We start from the raw sequence: 19,176 nt of genomic DNA, 5'->3' as shown, positions 1-19,176 counted from the left end.
CCTTTCTTCCTTCCTTATCTGAGTCTTAGCAGAGGCAGCCAGGAGTCTGAGGTGAGGAGGAGGAGGAGCTCTCCAGAGATGGGGCTCCCACAGTACAAAGTCAATGGAGTGTCCAGGAGTGAGCCCGGTCCCCACCCACCGGAGCTCAGAGACCTCAGGGCGAGGGACTCGGAGCTGGCGGGGACCCCCTCATGCCACAAGGAAGGGGACGAGCTGACAGAAGTCGGCGGTGGGGAGCTGAGAGGCTGGCTCCATGTTGGGCATAACCCTCTAGGGAGCAGGCTAGGATCCTGAGGGTTCCAGTGGCTGATGCTTACTATTGTACCCACGTGACCGGGACCCAGGAAGTGCTTCCTCCCTTGCCAGTTGTCCCAGGAGGTGGGCCTCCCTTCCTCGGAGACCTGGGAGGGGAGCTGGAGGGAGTGGCTGGTCTTCCTCTGCCCTCTGGCCAGCTTTGGGGGTGAGACGGGGGCTGGGGTCTCCCCGCTGGGGGAGCATTTCCAGCCTTAGGGGAAGACTCGGCCCCTTGGTGCCATGAGGTGGGCAGGAGATGGGGGGGGGAGACGGCTGCCAACAAGCATTTATTTAGTGCCTTCCTTGCCTGTTCCAGGCAGGCTGCCAAGCACCGGGAATAAAAGAAAGGTAAAAGACAGTCCTTGGGCAGGAACTTTCAGTCTAATGAGGGAGACGCGTGCAGCCACTGTACAAACAAGGCAGAGCAGGATAAACTGGGGATGATTCATAGCGGGAAAGCGCTAGCGCGGAGGGGGATGGGACAAGGCTTCCTGGAGAAGGTGGGATTGAAGCTGGGACTTGAAGGAACCAAGAGAGGGAGCAGAGCCTCCGGATCACAGAATACACGGGCAGTGGTGTGCAAACATGGGAGCCCACAGAGGTCAGAGACCTGGAGGCCAAGCAGGAGGCCAAGTAGGAGGCCAGGCTCCTTGTCCAGGCAGAGCGATGCTGGTGGCTGTTTGCTTGGGCAAAGGTCTTTCAGGGTGCCCCTTTGGCTGGTACCAGAGCTTCAAGGGCAGTGAAGGGACATGGACAGAAGTGAGGAGGTTGTTCGGGGGGAACTGGGGAGAGAAGGTATTCAACCTAATGTTGGACACAAAGTACTTGAGCAGCTTGGGGGTGGCCCAGGAGGGAGATGTCAGCGGGAGAGAGATTAGGGCTGGATGTTAGCCAGATTTGGAAGAGGAGCAGGGAGAAGGGGTGACCACTCAGAAGCTGGGTAGATCAGACTTGGTCTGGGGGACACCTTGTCAGGCAGGGTGTGACCAGGGTTTCTCCAGGGCGGGGAGACCCTCTGGCCGGTGTTGGAGCGGCACCATCAAAAAAGGTTCCGTTGTCCTGGCTTGGACTTTTGTCTGCTGTGGAAGAGAATTCAAAGGAAGTCTGGGGGAAATCTGACCTCTGCTGACTGAGGAAGGAGGCTTACTGGGGCTGGTCATTTCCCAGCTCTGGTCTTTGGTCTCCTCATCTTAAAAATGGGGTCAGTGCCCTGCCTGCCCATCTCCAACTGCCATCACACATCCCATCTGGATGTCCAACATACATCTTAAGCCCAAGGTGTCCAATAATGAACTTATCTCCCCCTCCTACCTTCCTATGACTTTTGAGGGCAGCCCATCCTCCTAATCCCTCAGGTTCTCAACCTAGGAGTTATTCAGGACTCCTATTTCTCACCCCCAAATCCAGTATGGTGCCAAGGCCTGTCCATTTCACCTCTACAAATCTCTGGTTTATTTCCCCTGTGCAGCATCTCTAATCTGTTTCACCTGTGCAGCATCTCTGGTCCATGTCACCTCTGTTCCATCTCTGATCCATGTCACCTCAGCAGCACCTCTGGCCCAAATCACCTCTGGCCTGTGTTACATTTGCAGCATCTCTGATCTATGTCATCTCAGCATCTCTCCAATCTGTCCCTTTCTCTCCTCTAATCCTGTCCCAACCCTGGTGCAAACTCATCTCCTCATGCCTTGACTTTTGCAGTAGCTGCTCAAGGGTCTGTCTGCCCCAGGTCTCTCCCACCTCCTGTCCATCCTCCAAGCAGCCACCAAAGTAATTTTCCCAACTCACAGGATCAACCACATCATTCTTCTCTTCAAACTCCAGGACTAAAGAGAAAACCAGCCAGTGTCTGAAAGGCTCTCCCTCCTCATTTTCACCTGAGAAGCCCCTTGCTGCCTTCAAAGCTTGGCTGGAGAACATGAAGCCAAGCGGCCCCGCCAGGATCCTTCTCCCCGTCCCTACCGCCCTCCCAAGCCTCTCCTGACTCTGCAGTTGGTGGTGCCCTCCCTCCCCAATCGGATTTATCTGAGTTCAGATCCGGGCTCAGATACTTCTTAGCGGGGTGACCCCGGGCACATTACTTTGCTTGTCAGTTTCCCCCTTTGTAAAATGAACTGGAGAAGTTAATGGTAAACCACTTCAGCGCCTTTGCCAAGAAAGCCCAAAATGGGGCCATAGAGAGTCCCACGTGACTGAAGAGCAGCCCGAGGCACACGTGGTTTCCAGGGAGAGAATGGCAGTTACCTAGAGGTAGACCTGTTTCCTTTTGTCATCACATCCGCCATATACTAGAGAATAGAGCAGGTGCTTAATATTTGGTGATTGGTGGGTGGAGGAAGAAATGGCTAGACGAGGTTGGGTATAAGGAGGCGAGGTCCTGCAAAGGAAGGAAGGGTGAATGTCTTTCTGCTTGGATGGATGGGTGGATAGAGACGTGGATTCATGGACTGATGGACAGATGCTCTATGTATGGTTGGATGGAGATATGAATGGATGAAGGGAGGGAGGAAATGAGGAAAGCTTAGAGAGATGGAGAGAGGGATGGGACTGCGTGAGTGAGTGGCTGGATGGCTGGAATGATGCCTAGAGTGAGAGTGTTAGTTCATAGGAGCCTCTCTAAAGTAGCCCCGGAGTCAGAAGAATTAGACACTTCCTAACTGCGGAAGTCACTCAATCTCTCCCTCGTTTTTCTCATCTATAAAATGGGAATAAAGAGCAGAGTTGTGAGAATGAATACGTGTGAATCGCTTTGCAAACTATAAAGCGCCAGTAAAGGTGAGTTACTGGTACTGTTTCGATGCCTGGGCGTCCCAATACTGAACGATCGGTCCTCCAGGACACCATCGCAGCGCCACCTCAGAACTCCAGGACCCTTGGGGGTCTCGAGAGAATTGCGTCAGTGCTTGAGAACAGCCCCCCCCCAGCTCTCCCGCTTCCCCCAACAGCCGTAAGCGCAGGGTTCCCGTCGGTCACTCTGGTCCCTTCCAGTCCTGGCTGGTGTGGCGAGGGGGGTTCGAAGAAGGAAGGCACCGGCAGGTGCCGCCCCCTCTGCTTCGGTTCAGGGTAGCCCTCCTCGCCCAGAGCCCGGGGAAGGGGAACAGCAGACCCTCGGTATGGCCGGTCCCTAATTCCAGGCCCGCCAGGATCCTTCTCCCCCGTCCCTGCGGCCCTCCCAGGCGCTCCCTAATGTTTGTCCCGTAGAGGAGGCGAGTGAACGAATCAAGGAGCAAATGATCGGCTCCTCCCTGCGTGGCCCTGCTGTGGGGTGGGGAATCAAGCGCCCAGGATCCGGCGCGTCTCCAGCCAGTCCTTCCCTCTGTGCCTCAGTTTCCCTCTCGGTTCAGAGAGATTGCGAATCTCCTCTGGTCGACTCGACTGTCAAGTTCCGGGTGCTGGGCAGGGGGAAGGGGCGTTAGGGGAGTCGGAGAGAGAGGGAGACCCAGCTCTCGAGGAAGATCCCGGAGCTGGACCAGACTTTGCCGCCCCGCCCTCCGACACGCCCGGATGGGGAGCCCGGAGCCGGGGCGGGATAAGGGCTGGGGGGTTCTGGGGCGGGGCCCTGGGCGGGGCGAGGTGTAGCTCGGACCGGGGTCTGCAGGGGGCGCCCGAGGGCAGCGCGGGCTCCGCTCCGGGCGCGGCAGCTGCGGCCAGGGCTGCCGGGGACTCGGAGGAGGAAGCGGGCGCCGGCGGAGGCGGCTGCGGGGGCGGAGGAGGACGCCCCCGGCTCGGGAGGCCCCCGGCTCAGGTCAGTGCACGCAGGAGCCGCGGCCGGGGATGGGCCGCCGGCTCAGAGCGCGCCGGTCCCGTCCCCCGTGTCCCGCCCGCTCCAGCAGCCTTGGGAACCGCTGACGGCCAGACGGGGCGGACTGTTGGACGGGGCGGGAGATGGGATTGGGGTAGGGAAGGGGAAGGGGGCGGGGGGGGGGCGCCCCCCCCGCCCTGCCCCTCGTTCTGGAGTGGGGAGCCCCGGGCCCCCGCATGTGCCTCCCGCCGCCGCAGGCGGGCCGTCGGGGGGGGGGGGGTTGCCACACTGAGTGGGGGAGATCCGGCTGTGGAGGAGCCGGCCGCGATGGGACGCGCTAGGTGACCCGGGGCTGGAGGACGCCCCCGACGTCTTAGGGGCAGGGTCCGGCCCCGGCCGCCGCGAACCCGGTCTCCCCCGCCTTGCCGGGGATGGGAGGCGGGGGCAGGTGCGCCGCGGAGGGGGCGGGCGTCAGCCGGGAGCCGGCCTGCGGGGGCTCCTGGAAACGGGCAGCGCTGTCCCTGCCGGGCAGCTCTGGGCTCCTGCGCCCTCCTCCCTCCCCCATGCTTCCCTTCTTGCTCCTCCGGGGGTGCGCCCGGAGGAGGCTTTCTTCCCGCTTCCACAGCTGGGCTCCAAGCTGCAGGGGGGGCCGGGGGGGCACGGAGTGAGAATGTGGGGGCTCGGAGCCTCTGGGGAGAGGAGGGGCTCAACCTGAGCCCCGATACTGGCGGCCGAGAGATGGGGAAGGGCAGGCGGGCGTCCTGACCTTTCCAACACCCTCCCCCCCAATCTCGTGGGATCTAATTGGTCCATCTTATCCCCTTCTTCCTAAGAAAAAAACTGAGACCACTGTGGATATGAGGGGATCACGGGCCAGGCGAACTCGCCCCTAGGAGCGCTGGGTGTTCATGTGCCCAGAGGGAAGGTTTTAGGGTCTCTGGGAAATCCTGGCACTCACTGGGCCCCAGGGCAGTCTGGGACCAGCTGGGAGCCGCAAGGGCCAGGAAGGAGGGAGACCCCGCCACGACCCTCTTCTTGGATCCCCTCCGAGCCCTTCCCGGTTCCCCAGCTCCTCTGGACTGGGGGCAATTCTGCCCAGCAAAAGGGCAGGTATTTTAGGAGGGAGGGAGAAGGGAAGGAGCAGAGGTTGGAGCTGATGGCCTTCCCTTATCCCCTCCCCCGTCGGACTTCATGTATGGGAGGCTCACTCCCATCTCCAGCCTGAGCCTCAGTTTCCTGCTTCTTTAGGCTGGCCCCCAAGTCTCTTCTGACTAGGCAGCCCAGACCCTGAGGGGGCCGTTTCCTCACTGAGCCGCTTCATGCTAAGGTGGGGGCAGCCAAGCTTCCACCCTCCCAGCTGGGCACCGAGTGATCAAGGGGGCTTAGCTTGGCCACTCAGGCTTTCTTCCCCCTCCCCCTCCCCCTCCCCTAATTCATTCCCAGATGATCGCCTGGAAGAGGCTGGCCTGGCCTGGGCCTCTGGCTCCCCCCTCTCCCGGTCAGCCCCTTCCAAATGCTCCGGGGCCCAGAGCCCTTCTGTGCAGGGTCTAAAAGGGGAGTTAGGCTCCAGTGATGGACAGATGGATGAATGAACAGGACAGACAGACCGAGCCAGTCAGTGCCCTTGGGAAGACGGGACCTTTTTTCCCGGCTACGGGAGCAGGAAATTAGATTCTAAGGGAGCCAGGACAGGAATCCGACAGAAGAGGTAGGTAGGTGGTCAATATCCAGCGAGCTTTCCTTCATCAGAGGCCAGCCCCAGCCCCTGATAGCGACCCGCGAGCAACCAGTGAAGCCCTGGGAAGGATTCGGGACCACTTGGTCCAGGGGAAGCTCAGGGTGAAGGGGCAAGAACGCAGCAAGTGAGAAGAGTGAGGGGGGCTTGGGAATTATAGGAAGCAGTGGAACAAAGGCTGGAAAAGAGGAAGAGGCCACGTCAGAATCAGCCAACCCAGAAGGAGAGAGCAGAAGATGGAGAGTCTGGGAGAGGGAGCTCGGAGGGAGAAGGGGAAGGGAAGTGGCTTCGGCCAGACGGGTATCCATCTATCCAGCGGGGCACGGGCTGGCAAGGGTTTCGGCCGGCAGTTAGAGTCTGGGCCTGGAGCTCGGGAGAAGGTTTGTTGGGAGTGAGGGAAGAGGAGGGGCTGAGGACAGAAGCTCAGGAGATGACAGCACCAGGGATAAGGAAGAAGATGTGGGGCCCGTTAAGGAGATGGGAAAGCAGTCAGACAGACAGGAGGGGAGGGAGGACCGAAGCAGAGGGAGGAGAGTATCGAGTAAACGGGTGGCCAGTGGCGGTCCGGACAAGGGGGGAAAGCTGTGGAGGGGCTTCTCCTAGGCAAACAGAGTGAAGCTAAGCCTGCCTCCTCAGCACAGTCCTTCGGTACCCAGCAAAGCCATTATGATTCTCCCCCACCCACACACTCTTCCCTTCAGTTCTCTCCAATCTAAACATCCTTTAAATGCATTCTCACATGTCACAGACTCCAGACCCTTCACTCCTCTAATTGTCAGACCTCCTGACCCCTCCTTGAGCCTGGAAACTGTTCTTCCCCATTCTGCTTGAGACTGCATTGGCTTTCCGGTAGCCACATCACATTATACTATCTCCTAGTGAGCTTGTGATCCCTCCAAATCCCCGAATCTTGTGCAGGGAAGCTGTTGTCTGACTAGACCTCTCCCATCCTAGACATGGGAAGTGGGTTTTCTCGAATCCAAATGGAAGCCTTTCCACTGAGCCCTGTGGCATTTTATCTTACTAAACTTGGCCTAATGCTTGAGCCTGCTGAGATCTTTTGGGATCCTGAGTCTATAACCCAGTATTTTAGCAATCCCTCTCATTTTCATGACATCTATGCACTGGTGAGCCTGTCATCCATCCCTTGCTCCATGTAAAACACAGATTCCCTAGGAGTGTCTCCTGGAGACCCCTTGCCACATTAACACGGAACCAAGAAAAATTATGTCTTGACTGCTCAGACACTTCCAAGTGCATCCATCCAGCTGTACTATCTGTGGGAAGTGTGGGGGATTGGAGAGATCCACACCTTTCCTCCACTTTCCCGAAGGCTGTCAATCCACACTAGTTAATCCCTGTTGGCAAATCAGGCTGTGCCTTTGTTAAACTCAGACTGTTTTCTGGGGCCTCATCTGAGTCTGGGGGCACAAAGAAAAATAAGAAACACATGGTTCCTGACCTTGAGGAGCTCACGAGTCCACAGAAAGCCACATCCACTGTATACACAAGGTAGCCCGCAGGGATCCTTTGAGGAAAGGGGGAACCATGTTGCGAAAGGTTTGCTTGTGGAAGGAAAAGAATAGAGGCATATCTATTTGGGCCTGGAGGCCATAGGGAGCATGGAGGTGTTAAGCAGGGGAGTGACATGGTCAGACCTGGTTTTAGGGAGATCACTTTGGAGGCTGAATGAAGGATGGTTCTGAAACAGGGAGAAACTAGAGGGGGCAGCCCAGGTAGCTATTGCAACAGTCCAGATGGGAGGTGACGAGGAGCTACGTCAAGGTGGGGAGAGAATTAGAAGAGAGAAGGAGCCTCTTTCAGAGAGATACTGTTGAAATCGACAAGAAATGTAGCAGAGGTGAAATCGACAGGAAATGTTGCACAGATGAAATAGACAACGTTGCAGAAATGAAATGGACAAGAGATGCTGCAGAAGTGAAATCAACAAAGACATTTATGGAGATGAAATGGACAAGCCTTGGATCTAAGGGGTGAGAGGGAAGAGGGTGAAAGTGAGTGGGAGTCTGGGATAACTCCTCAGAAGCCCCATTTTTTGGAATCTCCCATAGTTCACTGAAGGCTCACCCAGTCCCTTCTTTCCTGTTTGCTCAAAGAGATAACATTTTAAAACCACTTAGCACTGCGCCTGGCACATAGTAAGTCTTCTCCATCAATCTGCGCATGTATTTCCTGCCTTTCTACAGATGTTAGGAACTTTTCGAATGTTGTGTGGAGAAAGGGAGGGATTGTATTGTAGTGGAGCTGGTAGAGCTGGGGTGGGGGGAGGAATGGCTGAGGGTGAGGGCAGCTCAGGAAAGTTATTTTAGGACTGAAAATAGGTATGTTTTGAAGGGGAGGGAGTGGCAGGGACCAAAGAGATGGATGTGTGAGTATGAAAGTAGGGTGGTTTGCTGGGCAGAGAGGGAAGGGGAAGGGTTAGGGGGCTTAATCCCCTAGAAGCTGAAATTCTGATCCTTTGCAGTCAGGTGAAAGGGACAATGTGAAAGGGTGACTGATGTCTAGGGAGGGGAACCGAAAACAGCTCTGCCATGGTCTCAGTCGGGGAAAGCAGCAGTGCACATTTAGGGCAGGGGCATCCCATTCTGGGATGACCTCCCAATCACCTGGGGCTGTGCCCAGGAGACCCTCCAGTTCATCCCCTTAGCTTCTCATCCATCATGGGGGAGGGGGCTGTCTGCCATGGCTCCATTATTATGCTCCTTTAAGAGGACCACTATATTTATGGTCCCCCTTTGAGAGTTAAGGAAACTGAGGTTCAGAGACAGCAGGTTTCTGTTCCAGAGTCACAGAGCTTATGAATATCAAAAGTGGACTGGGATCCTGGGCCCTTCAGCATCCTTCACTAGGACTCGGTTGCTTCTTCGGTAAAATGGAGATTTTCATGGCTCCTGAGGATCCTCCTGGGATTACTGGAAGGTGTGGAAAGGGCCCCAGCTAAGGTCTTGGGCAGACCAAGTTCCAGGATGAGAACCAGTTTTGAGGCTAGATTGGGGGACAGAGAGGCTGGGAGGGATAATTAATCTGGGAGATATTTTCCCTCACTTTCCTTGGGGGGAAACCCCCCAAGAGAAGTACAGAACTCCCTCCCTGGGCCCCGAGGACAGCCTGTCAGTGAGACCTTGATGGGGGAACTCCGGCTTCCACAGTCCCAGCTCCTGCCTAGAGAATATTTACAAGCCTTTGGACTTGTGGGCAGCAACCTGACCCACCTTTCCAGACCGGGCCGGAAGTCTCCAGGGCCAGACAGGCCTGCTGTTGTCCCCTGTGGGAGTTTCCCACCCTCCCCCTACATCCTGCCCCTGGGTCAGGGCCCCCACCGTTTGGCTTCCCATCGCATCCTTTGTGTCCTCAGCTAGTCTGAGGGCCATCCCAGGAGCAGTGGGAGAAACACAGCAGAGCCTTAGTTCCCTCCTTTGCCGGCCCCACACCGTCCCGGACTGGGAAGGAAACAGGGGCATTCAGTGGCCAGGCTGGCCTTCTAAAGACACCAAGAGCCCAGATTTAGGCAGGGCCCAGGCCTGGCTAATGCTGACCTTCAGGGTGCCCTTTCAGGCTCAGACCCAAACTCACCATGGCGTCTGGAGTGAGGCACTGAGTCTCAGTTTCCTTTTCTGAGCCATTGGGGAGATCCCATGGGATCCTAGAGGCTACTGTTTTCTCCCAGGATGCTGAGAGGTGGCAACCTGCCAGAATGGGCCAGGAGGGAGTGCTCTCCCCAAGCATCGCCATTACAGGCTCTGGAACCACTTCCTTTGACTCGGGCTACGTGTTTATGGGGCTGTGACTTCCCCCCCCACCATGCCTCAATCCCTTCCCTAGCTCCAGCCAGGGCTGCTCACCTGGGAAATGGCCCCTTGTTCAGACTCAATTTCCTTTCCTAACCAGCTGCACGTGATTCAGGAATTCATTCCTGAGGGAAAACTGAGCAAGGACTGCACCCCCCCCCCCCAGACCTGCCTCCCTAGGGCACGGCGAAGCACTGGGGGCATGACAGGCTTGTCTGGTGCTCCTTCCCACCCTACCCTCACTTCCAGAGGCCAGGGGGACAACCCTTGGGTCTGGCATTTGAGACTCCATAAATCTGGACCGAGGTCAAGGCTTTGGCCGGAGCCAGGGGCTGAGGTTCCTGCTGGGGCTTCTCAGAAGCAAGAGTTCATAGGTCTGATTTTCACCGCTGGGGTCAGCCCCCTGCTGCAGCCCCTCTTGCCGTGGACATCATCTCATGGCCAACTCCCAGGAGTGCTCAGGGCAGACAGCCAGGCTGGCAGCTGGTGGCTGAGAACTCGTCTTGGGCTGGACTCCTCGGGGTGCTGGGAGGGAGTGCTCCCACTGGCCTTTGGGTTCTAGTTGCTTGAGCTCAGATATGAGGTGTTAGGGCATGAGATACCCAAGGCAGGAGGTTGCAGAAGAGTGAAGGAGAGCGAAGTGCCCCCAGAGTGCAGCTCCTGCAGGAGATCCCGACTTCCTTTCAGAAGGGGAAGGGGAGCCAGGAGCGTCCCTGGGGGGGTAGCATTGCTGCTCCCCAAAGATGTCGGGCAGGAGAGGGGGCACAGGGACATGAGAGCAGATGCAGGAGCCGAACTCATCTTGTCCAACTCCTACCTATTTGACAGGAGAGGAAACTAGGCCCAGAAAGTGATATGCCAACCAGAAGCAATTGGTGGCAGCTGCCTAGACCGATTTAGGTTAGATGTCCCAGTGTGGGACAGCCTTCCCCGGGAAGCAGTAGACACTCCCACTGGAGGGTCTTCAAGTATTAGATGGCAAAGGAACAAAGGGATACCAGACTCCCCTTAGAAGAAGGCAGGAAATCTGGCTGAGGTGCAAATGCAGGGCTCTCTTCAGCCGAGTGGCAGAGGTTCCTAGGAGTAGAAGTGGCTCAGAGCATGGGCCCAGGAAGAGAAAGACAGATTCTTCGGAAGGTAATGCTCTGGGCTTGTGGTCAGGAAACCTGGCTCTGTTCTGTTGGCCAACCCTCTGCTCTTTTCTGAGCAACCTCAGTTTCTCCTTTTAAAAGAGAAAGGGCGGAGCTAGTGGGTCACTGTGAAGACCGAGTTAGCTCCCTGTTGACCTCAGGATCAGCCAGAGTCAGGATCGGCAAAAGTCCTTGGTCTTTAGGGGGAGAAGTAAAGGAGATGGACGAAACTCCACGAGGCTCGCCACCAACCTCTTCTCTCCTCCTCATTCTAGTCCAAAGTGACTCTGGCTTGTCTTACTCCAGCCCCTAATCCCTCCTACAATTATCTGTGTACACCAAAAGATGGAGCCAGCACAGAATGGTGAGAAGGGCCATTTTCCAAGCATATGCTAATAGAGTATTGTCCAATAGGTCATTAGCCCTAAGTGCTCCGTTATCCGATTCCAGTGCACCTACTCAGAGTTTCAGCCCTTTACGGGTCACCAAGGTCTCTCCCAGCTGGGGGAGTTTTTATGTTGTGTTCTGTGTTCCTGGACCTGGACTTCATACTTGAGGAAGGCCACTGAAAGAATCAGAAGTTGTCTGGAGAAGGTTAGCCAGGCTACAAGGGCAAAAATGGCTGTGTCTTCTGCCCTCCAGGAGCTGATTCTCCTGAGGATCAAAGGTCAGAAGACATGGCCCTAGGAAATGCAGTACTATATGTGTCCTAAATAGATATAAAGGGTCAGGAACGTGTTTCAGAGAGGAGGAAACCTTTGAGCTGAATCTTGAAAGAATCTAGGGACCCCAAGAAAAATGAGTGAAGAAGGAAGGCATGCCAGGCACGAAGCACAGTCAGTGCAAAGGCAAGGAGACAAGAGATGCAGGGAAAATAGCCAATTTGGCAGAAACATGGCATATGGGAGCAGGGTGCAAAGGAAGGTTGGGTCCTGATTGTCAAGGGTTCTTAAAGGAAGTAGGCAACCACTTGAGTTTATTGAATGAAAGGTGGGAAAGGTTACAGGGTTGAACCAACTCTAAAAGTCATTTAGTGGCTGAGTTTCCATTGGTGGCCTGGAGGGAGGAGAGACTGAGGCAGGCAGTCTCACCATCAGCTATTGCAGTAGTCCAAGTTCGAGGAGATGAGGGTCTGCACCAGAGTGGGGGCGGAGTCAGAGGAGAGAAGGGAGTGAATTGGGGAGATGCCATACAGGTGAAATAGACAAGAGATGCCACAGAGGTGAAATGGACCAGAGGCAGTGCAGAGGTGAAACAAAGAGTTGCAAAAGTGAAATGCACCAGAGATGCTGAAGTGAAGTGGACCAGAGATGCTACAGAGGTGAAATAGACAAGAGACACTGCGGAAGTGAAATAGACAAGAGACACTGCGGAGGTGAAATAGACAAGAGACACTGCGGAGGTGAAATAGACAAGAGACACTGCGGAGGTGAAATAGAGACATGAGAATAGACAAGAGACACTGCGGAGGTGAAATAGACAAGAGACACTGCGGAGGTGAAATAGACAAGAGACACTGCGGAGGTGAAATAGACAAGGGATCTTCTGAGAAGAAATAAAGTGGGGGCACCTGTTGTAGATGATCTTCTCAAAGTTTAATCACAAAATGGAGGGGAGATAGATGCCTGCTGGTGACCACGGAAGGATCAAAGAAGGGGCGATACTTGGGAAAGCAGCTTCAAGATGGAGAGAGGGAAAAGACGGAGGGGGTGATCTGCTCAGGATATGCCTAATGGTGAATAAATATATAGTCCTACTCTATGATAGGCATTGTGCTGAGTGCTGGGTATACAGATAAAAAGAGTCTTTGTCCTTAAGGAGCTGACAATTGAATAAGGGAAGACAGTAAGTAAAAAGGTGAAAGTGGGAGGGTACCAGAGTTGCCCCAGCACTGATTGGACCAAGCCAAGGAACTGGTGGGAAATGAAGAATTCTCTGGAAGAGCCCTCTTGAAGGGGCCTTTGGGGAGGAGGCAGGATGGAAGAGGATCCTTCGAGCAGGTGGAGGGTGCTGCCCTTTCATATGAGATGGGGCGCAAAAAATTGACGGGCAGGGACAGAGGGAGCTCTTGGCCAATGATCCAGGAGAGTCCAGATAAAGTGATTTCCTCTGCCTTCATTCAGCAGCAGGGACAGAGGAGGGACTGGGCAAGGGGGTGACCCAGTTTGAGGCCCAGTGGGACAGGACATCTTAGGGACTAGCAATGTCCCGGCTCCCTGGGGCCAGCGTGGCTCTCCCCGGATCCAGGAGCAATGCTGAAGGAAAGCACCGATGTGCCGGGCTCTGCCGCTCCACAGGGAGCTTCCCGTGGGTGACAAAGCGTTGCAAGGAAACACCTGCAGCCAGATGAGGGGGTGGGGGGGGAGGAGGCAGAACTCCTGGACAATTGCTGGAGGGGGAGGGGGGAAGAAGGGGAAGGAAGTGAAGGAGAGGGGAAGGAGGAGAAAGAGGAAGGGAAAAGGGGTGGGGAGGAGGGGGAGAAGGAAAGGAAGAGAGAAGGGGGAGGGGGAGTGATCGAGAAGGGAAGAGGGAAAGAAAAGCTGGAGAGAGAAGGGGAAAGAGTGTGGTCAGGGTCCCAAGTCCCTTGAGTGGGGGATAGTGAGTGGGCTCCCACTCTCCCAAGAGCCCCGGATGTGCAGACCCTCAGCGGAGGGCAGTTGCCTCCTCCTCCTCCCTCCCGGTGGCTGTTTCTAGCCCTTCCCACCCGCCCCCTGCCGCTCACCTCCCGCGGACCCTAAGTGCAGCTCAGCCGTCCCAGCACGGGCTCCTCCCCTCACTCCCCGGCGCCGGCAGGTGGGGCCCATAAAAGGGCAGCCGCGGCCCTGGTTTCCAAGGGTAACCCCGTGGGCGACCTCTGCAGTGTACAGAGCACTCCCCCCCCCTCCCCAGTAGGCCTCCCGAGTATTCAATTAGCTTTTTGGGAAAAACACTATTCAAACGGGGAGCAGGAACAGCGACTCCGAAGCATTTCCCCAGGAGCCTGGGGCGCACACTCCCGCCCCGCCAAGCGAGCCTAGGGAAGGGTGGGCCCGGGGGAGGGGGGGAGGAGGGGGCGGAGCCCCGCCCACTCGGAGACACGAGGCCAAGGGCCTCGAGGCTTCCTTCCCGGGAGGGAGCATGTGCTGGTGGCGGGTGAGCCCTGAGGGTCCCCCCGGGGAGGTGGGCAGGTTAGCCCGGGCTAGAGCATGATGGGAATGCTAGATGGACCCATCGGGCGAGTGGGGGGAATGAGCAGGTGACAGCTGCTGAGCTGGGCCAGGAGTGTCCCGGGACCGCTGCTGGGCCGGCTGGGGAGGACTCCCTGCCTCCGGGAGCCGCTGCAGCTGGGGAGGACTCCCTGCCTCTGGGAGCTGCTGCAGCTGATGGCTGCTCTTCCTCCCGACTGGCTCATCCCCAGGCTCTGATGTGCTCAGCTCCCTCTTGCTGGGCAGCCTTGGTCCCCACAGACCCCCCCCACCCCATGGCTCTGCTGGGGATTTGTGCTCTTCCTCAGGAGCAACCTTTGGGGGGGAAGGAGCCTCTGTTCTGCGGTTCCCCCCCCAGAGGTCTTGACTCTGGGGTCTGACAGTGCTTCCTGACTCCCAGCAGTTCCATCGGGAGAGACCCCCCCTCCCACTCAGGGCCATCAGGGAGAGATGGGCAGGAAACAGCATTTATTAAACACCCACTTTGTGCCAGGCCCTGTGCTGACCCTCACACCCAGGACCTTTCTCCCGGGGGAGACACTCATTATCCCCACTCTGAAGTAGAGGAGTCAGGACGGGCTCAGGGGTGCCAGCTAGGAGGGAAGGAGCCAGTGGAGGGGGGCTGTGCCCTGGGACAAAGTGCTCTTTGATGATCTTTTCCAGAGGAGGGTCACAAAGTGCCAGGCCCTTCTTTCCCCTTGACATCCCAGCATGCCCCTCTTTGCCACAGGCTCCCAGCTTGTCAGGGCACCCTTGTCCTGGCCCTAGGAAGCCACCAGGCCCAGACTCGAGGTGCCCCCCCAGGGGAATGACCATGGCCAGGCCAGGGAGAGGCTTGGCAAAGACCCCCAGGCCCCGGAGGCCGGAGGAGCCTCGTGAAGCATGAGGGAAGAGCCCCATGGCATGAGGAATCGGGCTTGGAGACTTCTAGGGCCTTGGGTCTCCTGAACCTTGTCTCTGGCCAATGGGTGTGATCCCCTTTTCGTCTCCCCCAGAGGGAGCTGGCCTGCAGGCCGGGGAGCCGAGCAAAGGGGCTTCGGCCGCTGGGAGGGTGCAGGAAAGGCGGGGAGGAGCTCCCCTCAGCCTCCCCCCACGGTTCCACTTTTCACAGGGTGTCTTGTTTCCTAGGTTCTGAGGTTCACTCGCAGGTAGAGGAGGCGGGAGACCATGTGACTGGAGGAGAAGCCGCTGTGCCGTTGTGTGGGGTGCACAGCCCCGGGGCCCTCCATAGAGAGGAAGGGCCCCCCCCCCGCTCCTGAATGCTGGCCCACTGGGCCCCCTTCCCCAGGAGCTGGGGAGCGGTTCAAGGGGGGCTGGGGCCTCAGGGCAGGTCGGAACCCCCCCGGCCCGTGACAGCCCCGATGCTGGGGCTGCCGCTATGGACCCTGAGCCGGCCGGGCCTGCGGTCACTCTGAGCCGGCCCCCCCGCCCCTCCCGGCGCCATGGCCCTGGCCGTCTCCTGGGACGTGGTCTACATCGTGGTGGAGGTCGCCATCGCCGTGCTGGCGGTCCTGGGCAACGTGCTGGTGTGCTGGGCCGTCTCCATGAACACCAACCTGCAGAACGTCACCAACTACTTTGTGGTGTCCCTGGCGGCGGCCGACATCGCCGTGGGGGTGCTCGCCATCCCTTTCGCCATCACCATCAGCACCGGCTTCTGCGCCGCCTTCCACGGCTGCCTCTTCATCGCCTGCTTCGTGCTGGTGCTCACCCAGAGCTCCATCTTTAGCCTCCTGGCCATCGCCATCGACCGCTACATCGCCATCCGCATCCCGCTCAGGTGAGTGTTCCCCACTTCCGGTCCCCGCGGTGGGGGCCGGGGCCGCGGCTGCCTTTGTGAGCTGGCCGACTCCTGGCCCGAGCCAAGAGGTGCCAAGCTTCCTCCAGCTGCACCGTCCCCTGCTCGCCCCGGGAGGCCAGGCGGTCAGAGCTGTGCTCCCCAGAGGGACCATGGGCAGCCGGCCTTGGTCGGCAGGGGCCAGCCAGAGAATTGCACTCATAGAACTTCAGGAGCAGGGGCGTCCAGAGGTGCCCAGGGGTGTCCAGGGGCATCTAGGGGTGTCCAGAGGCGCCCAGGGGTGTCCAGGGGCGCCAGAGCTCTCGGGACCACTCATGCACAGCAGGGCTCCATGGGAGGAGTCTGACTAAGAATCCCTCTTACGGCCTCTGGCACACTCTGTGCCAATCTTCGTCTGAAGCTCTCCGGGGAAGGGCACTTCCCACTTCCCGGGGCCAGACTGTTCCACACAGGGATGTCAGTAGGAGGAACCTGGCTAGACTGGTCTCTGTAACTTGTCCCAAGTGCTCCAGGATCAGCTCCGGGGGCAGAACAAGGGGAATCCCTCCCCACAACGGACCTTCAGAGACTTGAGCAGCTCTCCTGGGCCCCTGATCCAAATGTTTTGACCTCCCCTGACGTCCCCCTAAGGCCCTTCCCCGGCCTGGCTGCTCTCCCCGGGACCCTGCTCTGTCCTTCCTCCTTGTGGGGCCCGCAGCTGCCGGGACAGAGGAGGCCGGTGGAACGGATGCTCTCCCGTCTCCAGGAAGCTCCGAATGGAGCCCGGGGCACGGCAGCTTTTGGGGCCGCCACATCCCGTGGTGGAGCCCGCTTCCCCCCCCCCATTCTTGTGTGCTGTGCCGCCCTCCTCCCTCACCTCGCACCCCAGGAGCCGCTTTCCCGGACCTGGCCTAAGGCTTTCGCACTTATCTGCACTTGATTTCCTCCGCTTCCGTGCTCCAGCTCTCGCAGTCCCAGTGTTTTATCCGGGGCCCCCGGTCAGTGTCACCCGCAAGCTGGCAAACGTGGGTCTGCCTTCCCCGAGGCTCCGGGGCCGAGCCGAGGCAGATCCCCAGGGCCGTCAGAGCCCGCCTGCCCCCTGACCCCGGCCCGGAGGTGCTTTACGGCTGGCCCCTCCATCAGTTCTGAATCCCGGCCCCGCCTCCATCTTCTGTCCGCCAACGGGAGGAGCGGCTTGATCCAAAGTTTGCTGAAATCGAGGCAGACTCGAAGCCCAGGCCTGCCCCATGTGCCGGCGTAATCTCTCTGGGCCCCGGGAAACGGGCTCGGTCCAGCAGAGCCTGTGCTTGCTGAGCCGGCCAGGCCGACTTCTTGGCAAGTCCCCCTCCTTTCCCAGATGTTCCCTGTCTCTTTAATGAGCTTCGCCACAATTTTCCCAGGACTAAAAGCCAGGGCAGATGGCCTGGAGTCCTAAGTCTGTTCTTTTCCCCTGGAAAAAAAAATCAGGCCAGTCTCCAGCCTCACCCGGAACTCCCGAATTTGTCAGGGACTCCAGCGGCCTCCAACCCACCTTGCCCCAAGCCACATCACCCCCAACCATCCGTTCCCCCCCCCCTTCCCCGTGGTGTGGTGCTCTCTCATGTGCCTCGAACTTTCCGGTGTCCTGGAGCGGTACAGTGACCGTCCCTATCCCCTGGAGGGGTGTGGTGACCCTTAACCAATCCCTCCCCATCCCCGGGGGCCCGTGACCCTCCAACCAAATTCCCCCTTTGGGGAAGGCCGCGCTTTGACCCCCTCTGGGCCAAAATTTTCCCGGAGCCCAAAGGTTTTGCCAGTTTAAGTCCGCCTTCCAAGAAAGGGGAGGTTGGACCCCAATCCCCGCCCAAGCCCTCGGGCCCAGCCTTGGTCTCCTTCTAACCCCAGTTTGTGATTTTTCCGGGATTGTTCCCTTGGGTCCCCACCTGAGGGCAGGCCGTTCCCAATTTCCACCCACCCCAGCAACCCAGCAGGGGGTTCCGGGTTCCGATGCCCCCAAGGGATTTTTGGGACCGCCCGGGCCTTTGGGGGAGGGCCCCCGGGGTTCCAAAGACCAAGCAGGGCCAATTCGTTGTCCCAGGGAGGAGGAACAGGAACTGGGGAAGGGGCCGGGGGCCTTAAAGGCGGGCTACCGAGGGGCGGGGCCTTCGCCCTCCCTCCCTGTGGCCGGAGGGGCGGGTCCCACCCTCCTGGTATTCCTTGGGTCAGGCCCTCCCCCTCCCCCTCCCTCCCCTGGGGCGCGACGGTGACCCGGCTCCCTCCCGCAGGTACAACGGCCTGGTGACGGGCACGCGGGCCAAGGGCGTGATCGCTGTGTGCTGGGTGCTGTCGTTCGTGATCGGGCTGACGCCCATGCTGGGCTGGAGCCGCTGCGGGGAGGCGGCGGGCGCGCGCAACGGCTCGGAGGCGCGCTGCGGCGCGGGCCAGGTGCCCTGCCTGTTCGAGGCGGTGGTCCCCATGGACTACATGGTCTACTACAACTTCCTGGCGTGCGTGCTGCTGCCGCTGCTGCTCATGCTGGCCATCTACCTGCGCATCTTCATGGCGGCGCGGCGGCAGCTGAAGCAGATGGAGGGCAAGGCGGCGGCGGGGGGCGAGCGCTCGCGCTCCACGCTGCAGAAGGAGGTGCACGCCGCCAAGTCTCTGGCCATCATCGTGGGGCTGTTCGCCGTGTGCTGGCTGCCGCTGCACATCATCAACTGCTTCACGCTCTTCTGCGCCGAGTGCCCGCACGCGCCGGCCTGGCTCATGTACCTGGCCATCGTGCTGTCGCACACCAACTCCGTGGTCAACCCCCTCATCTACGCCTACCGCATCCGCGAGTTCCGCCACACCTTCCGCAAGATCCTGCGCAGCAGCCGCGGGGCCGCCGCCTCCCCGCCCGCCGCCCGGGACTGCGCCCGCGCCCAGGAGCGCGTCAGCCTGCGGCTGGACGGCCACGGCGGCGGCCCGGGGGGCGCGCAGCTCCCGGAGGCCCCGCCCGCCGCCTCCTGACGCCGGAGCCCGGAGGGCGGTGCCGCGGGCGCGGGGGGCGCGGGAGCCCCGCGCGGGGCGGCCTCCCGAGCCGCCGCCGGACGATCTGCGGCCTCCCGAGGGACTCGGAGCTGGCCCGGGGAGCGGGGTGGGGGCTGGGAGGCCTTGGGGGGAGGGGGCGGAGGGGAGAACCCCCGGGAGCGATTTCGGGCTCCGGGCGCCCCCGGGCCAGGGAGGCTCCGCGCAGGGGCCGGCAGGGCGTATGCCCGGGGGGGGGGGGGGGGGGGCGCGGGGGGGGGGGGAGTGGGCACGGGCGGGCAGGGGGAGTGCATGGGGAGGCCAGGCTGGCCCTGGGTCTGCGCGGTGGGGGACCGACGGCGGTTCTCAATAGCCACGGTTAATGTTTATTCTAGAGACGGAATTAAAGGGGACTGTGTGACGCTGCGTGTGTTTGCGCCGGCGTGGCTCCACCCCAGCCCTAACCGCCTGCCCCCCCTCCCCCCGGACCCCAGCTCTAACCGCCTATCCCCTCTC

The 19,176-nt window shown here is 59.3% G+C and overlaps 1 protein-coding gene across 1 annotated transcript; it reads left to right on the top strand.

Annotated features, from left to right (window-relative positions):
* The first annotated feature begins 3,920 nt into the window (after nucleotides 1-3,920).
* Nucleotides 3,921-18,896, top strand: ADORA2A (adenosine A2a receptor). The gene is made up of 3 exons (XM_031949106.1): nucleotides 3,921-4,039; nucleotides 15,024-15,675; nucleotides 17,937-18,896. Exons 2-3 carry the CDS (start codon nucleotides 15,338-15,340, stop codon nucleotides 18,661-18,663), a joined length of 1,065 nt encoding a protein of 354 aa, XP_031804966.1. The 5' UTR covers nucleotides 3,921-4,039; nucleotides 15,024-15,337; the 3' UTR covers nucleotides 18,664-18,896.
* The last annotated feature ends 280 nt before the right edge of the window (nucleotides 18,897-19,176 follow it).

This window comes from Sarcophilus harrisii, chromosome 1 (assembly GCF_902635505.1).
Source record: "Sarcophilus harrisii chromosome 1, mSarHar1.11, whole genome shotgun sequence".
Classification (NCBI taxonomy): domain Eukaryota; kingdom Metazoa; phylum Chordata; class Mammalia; order Dasyuromorphia; family Dasyuridae; genus Sarcophilus; species Sarcophilus harrisii.
The sequence above is the reverse complement of the archived record's forward strand: the minus strand, read 5'-3'. Positions and strand labels throughout refer to the sequence as shown.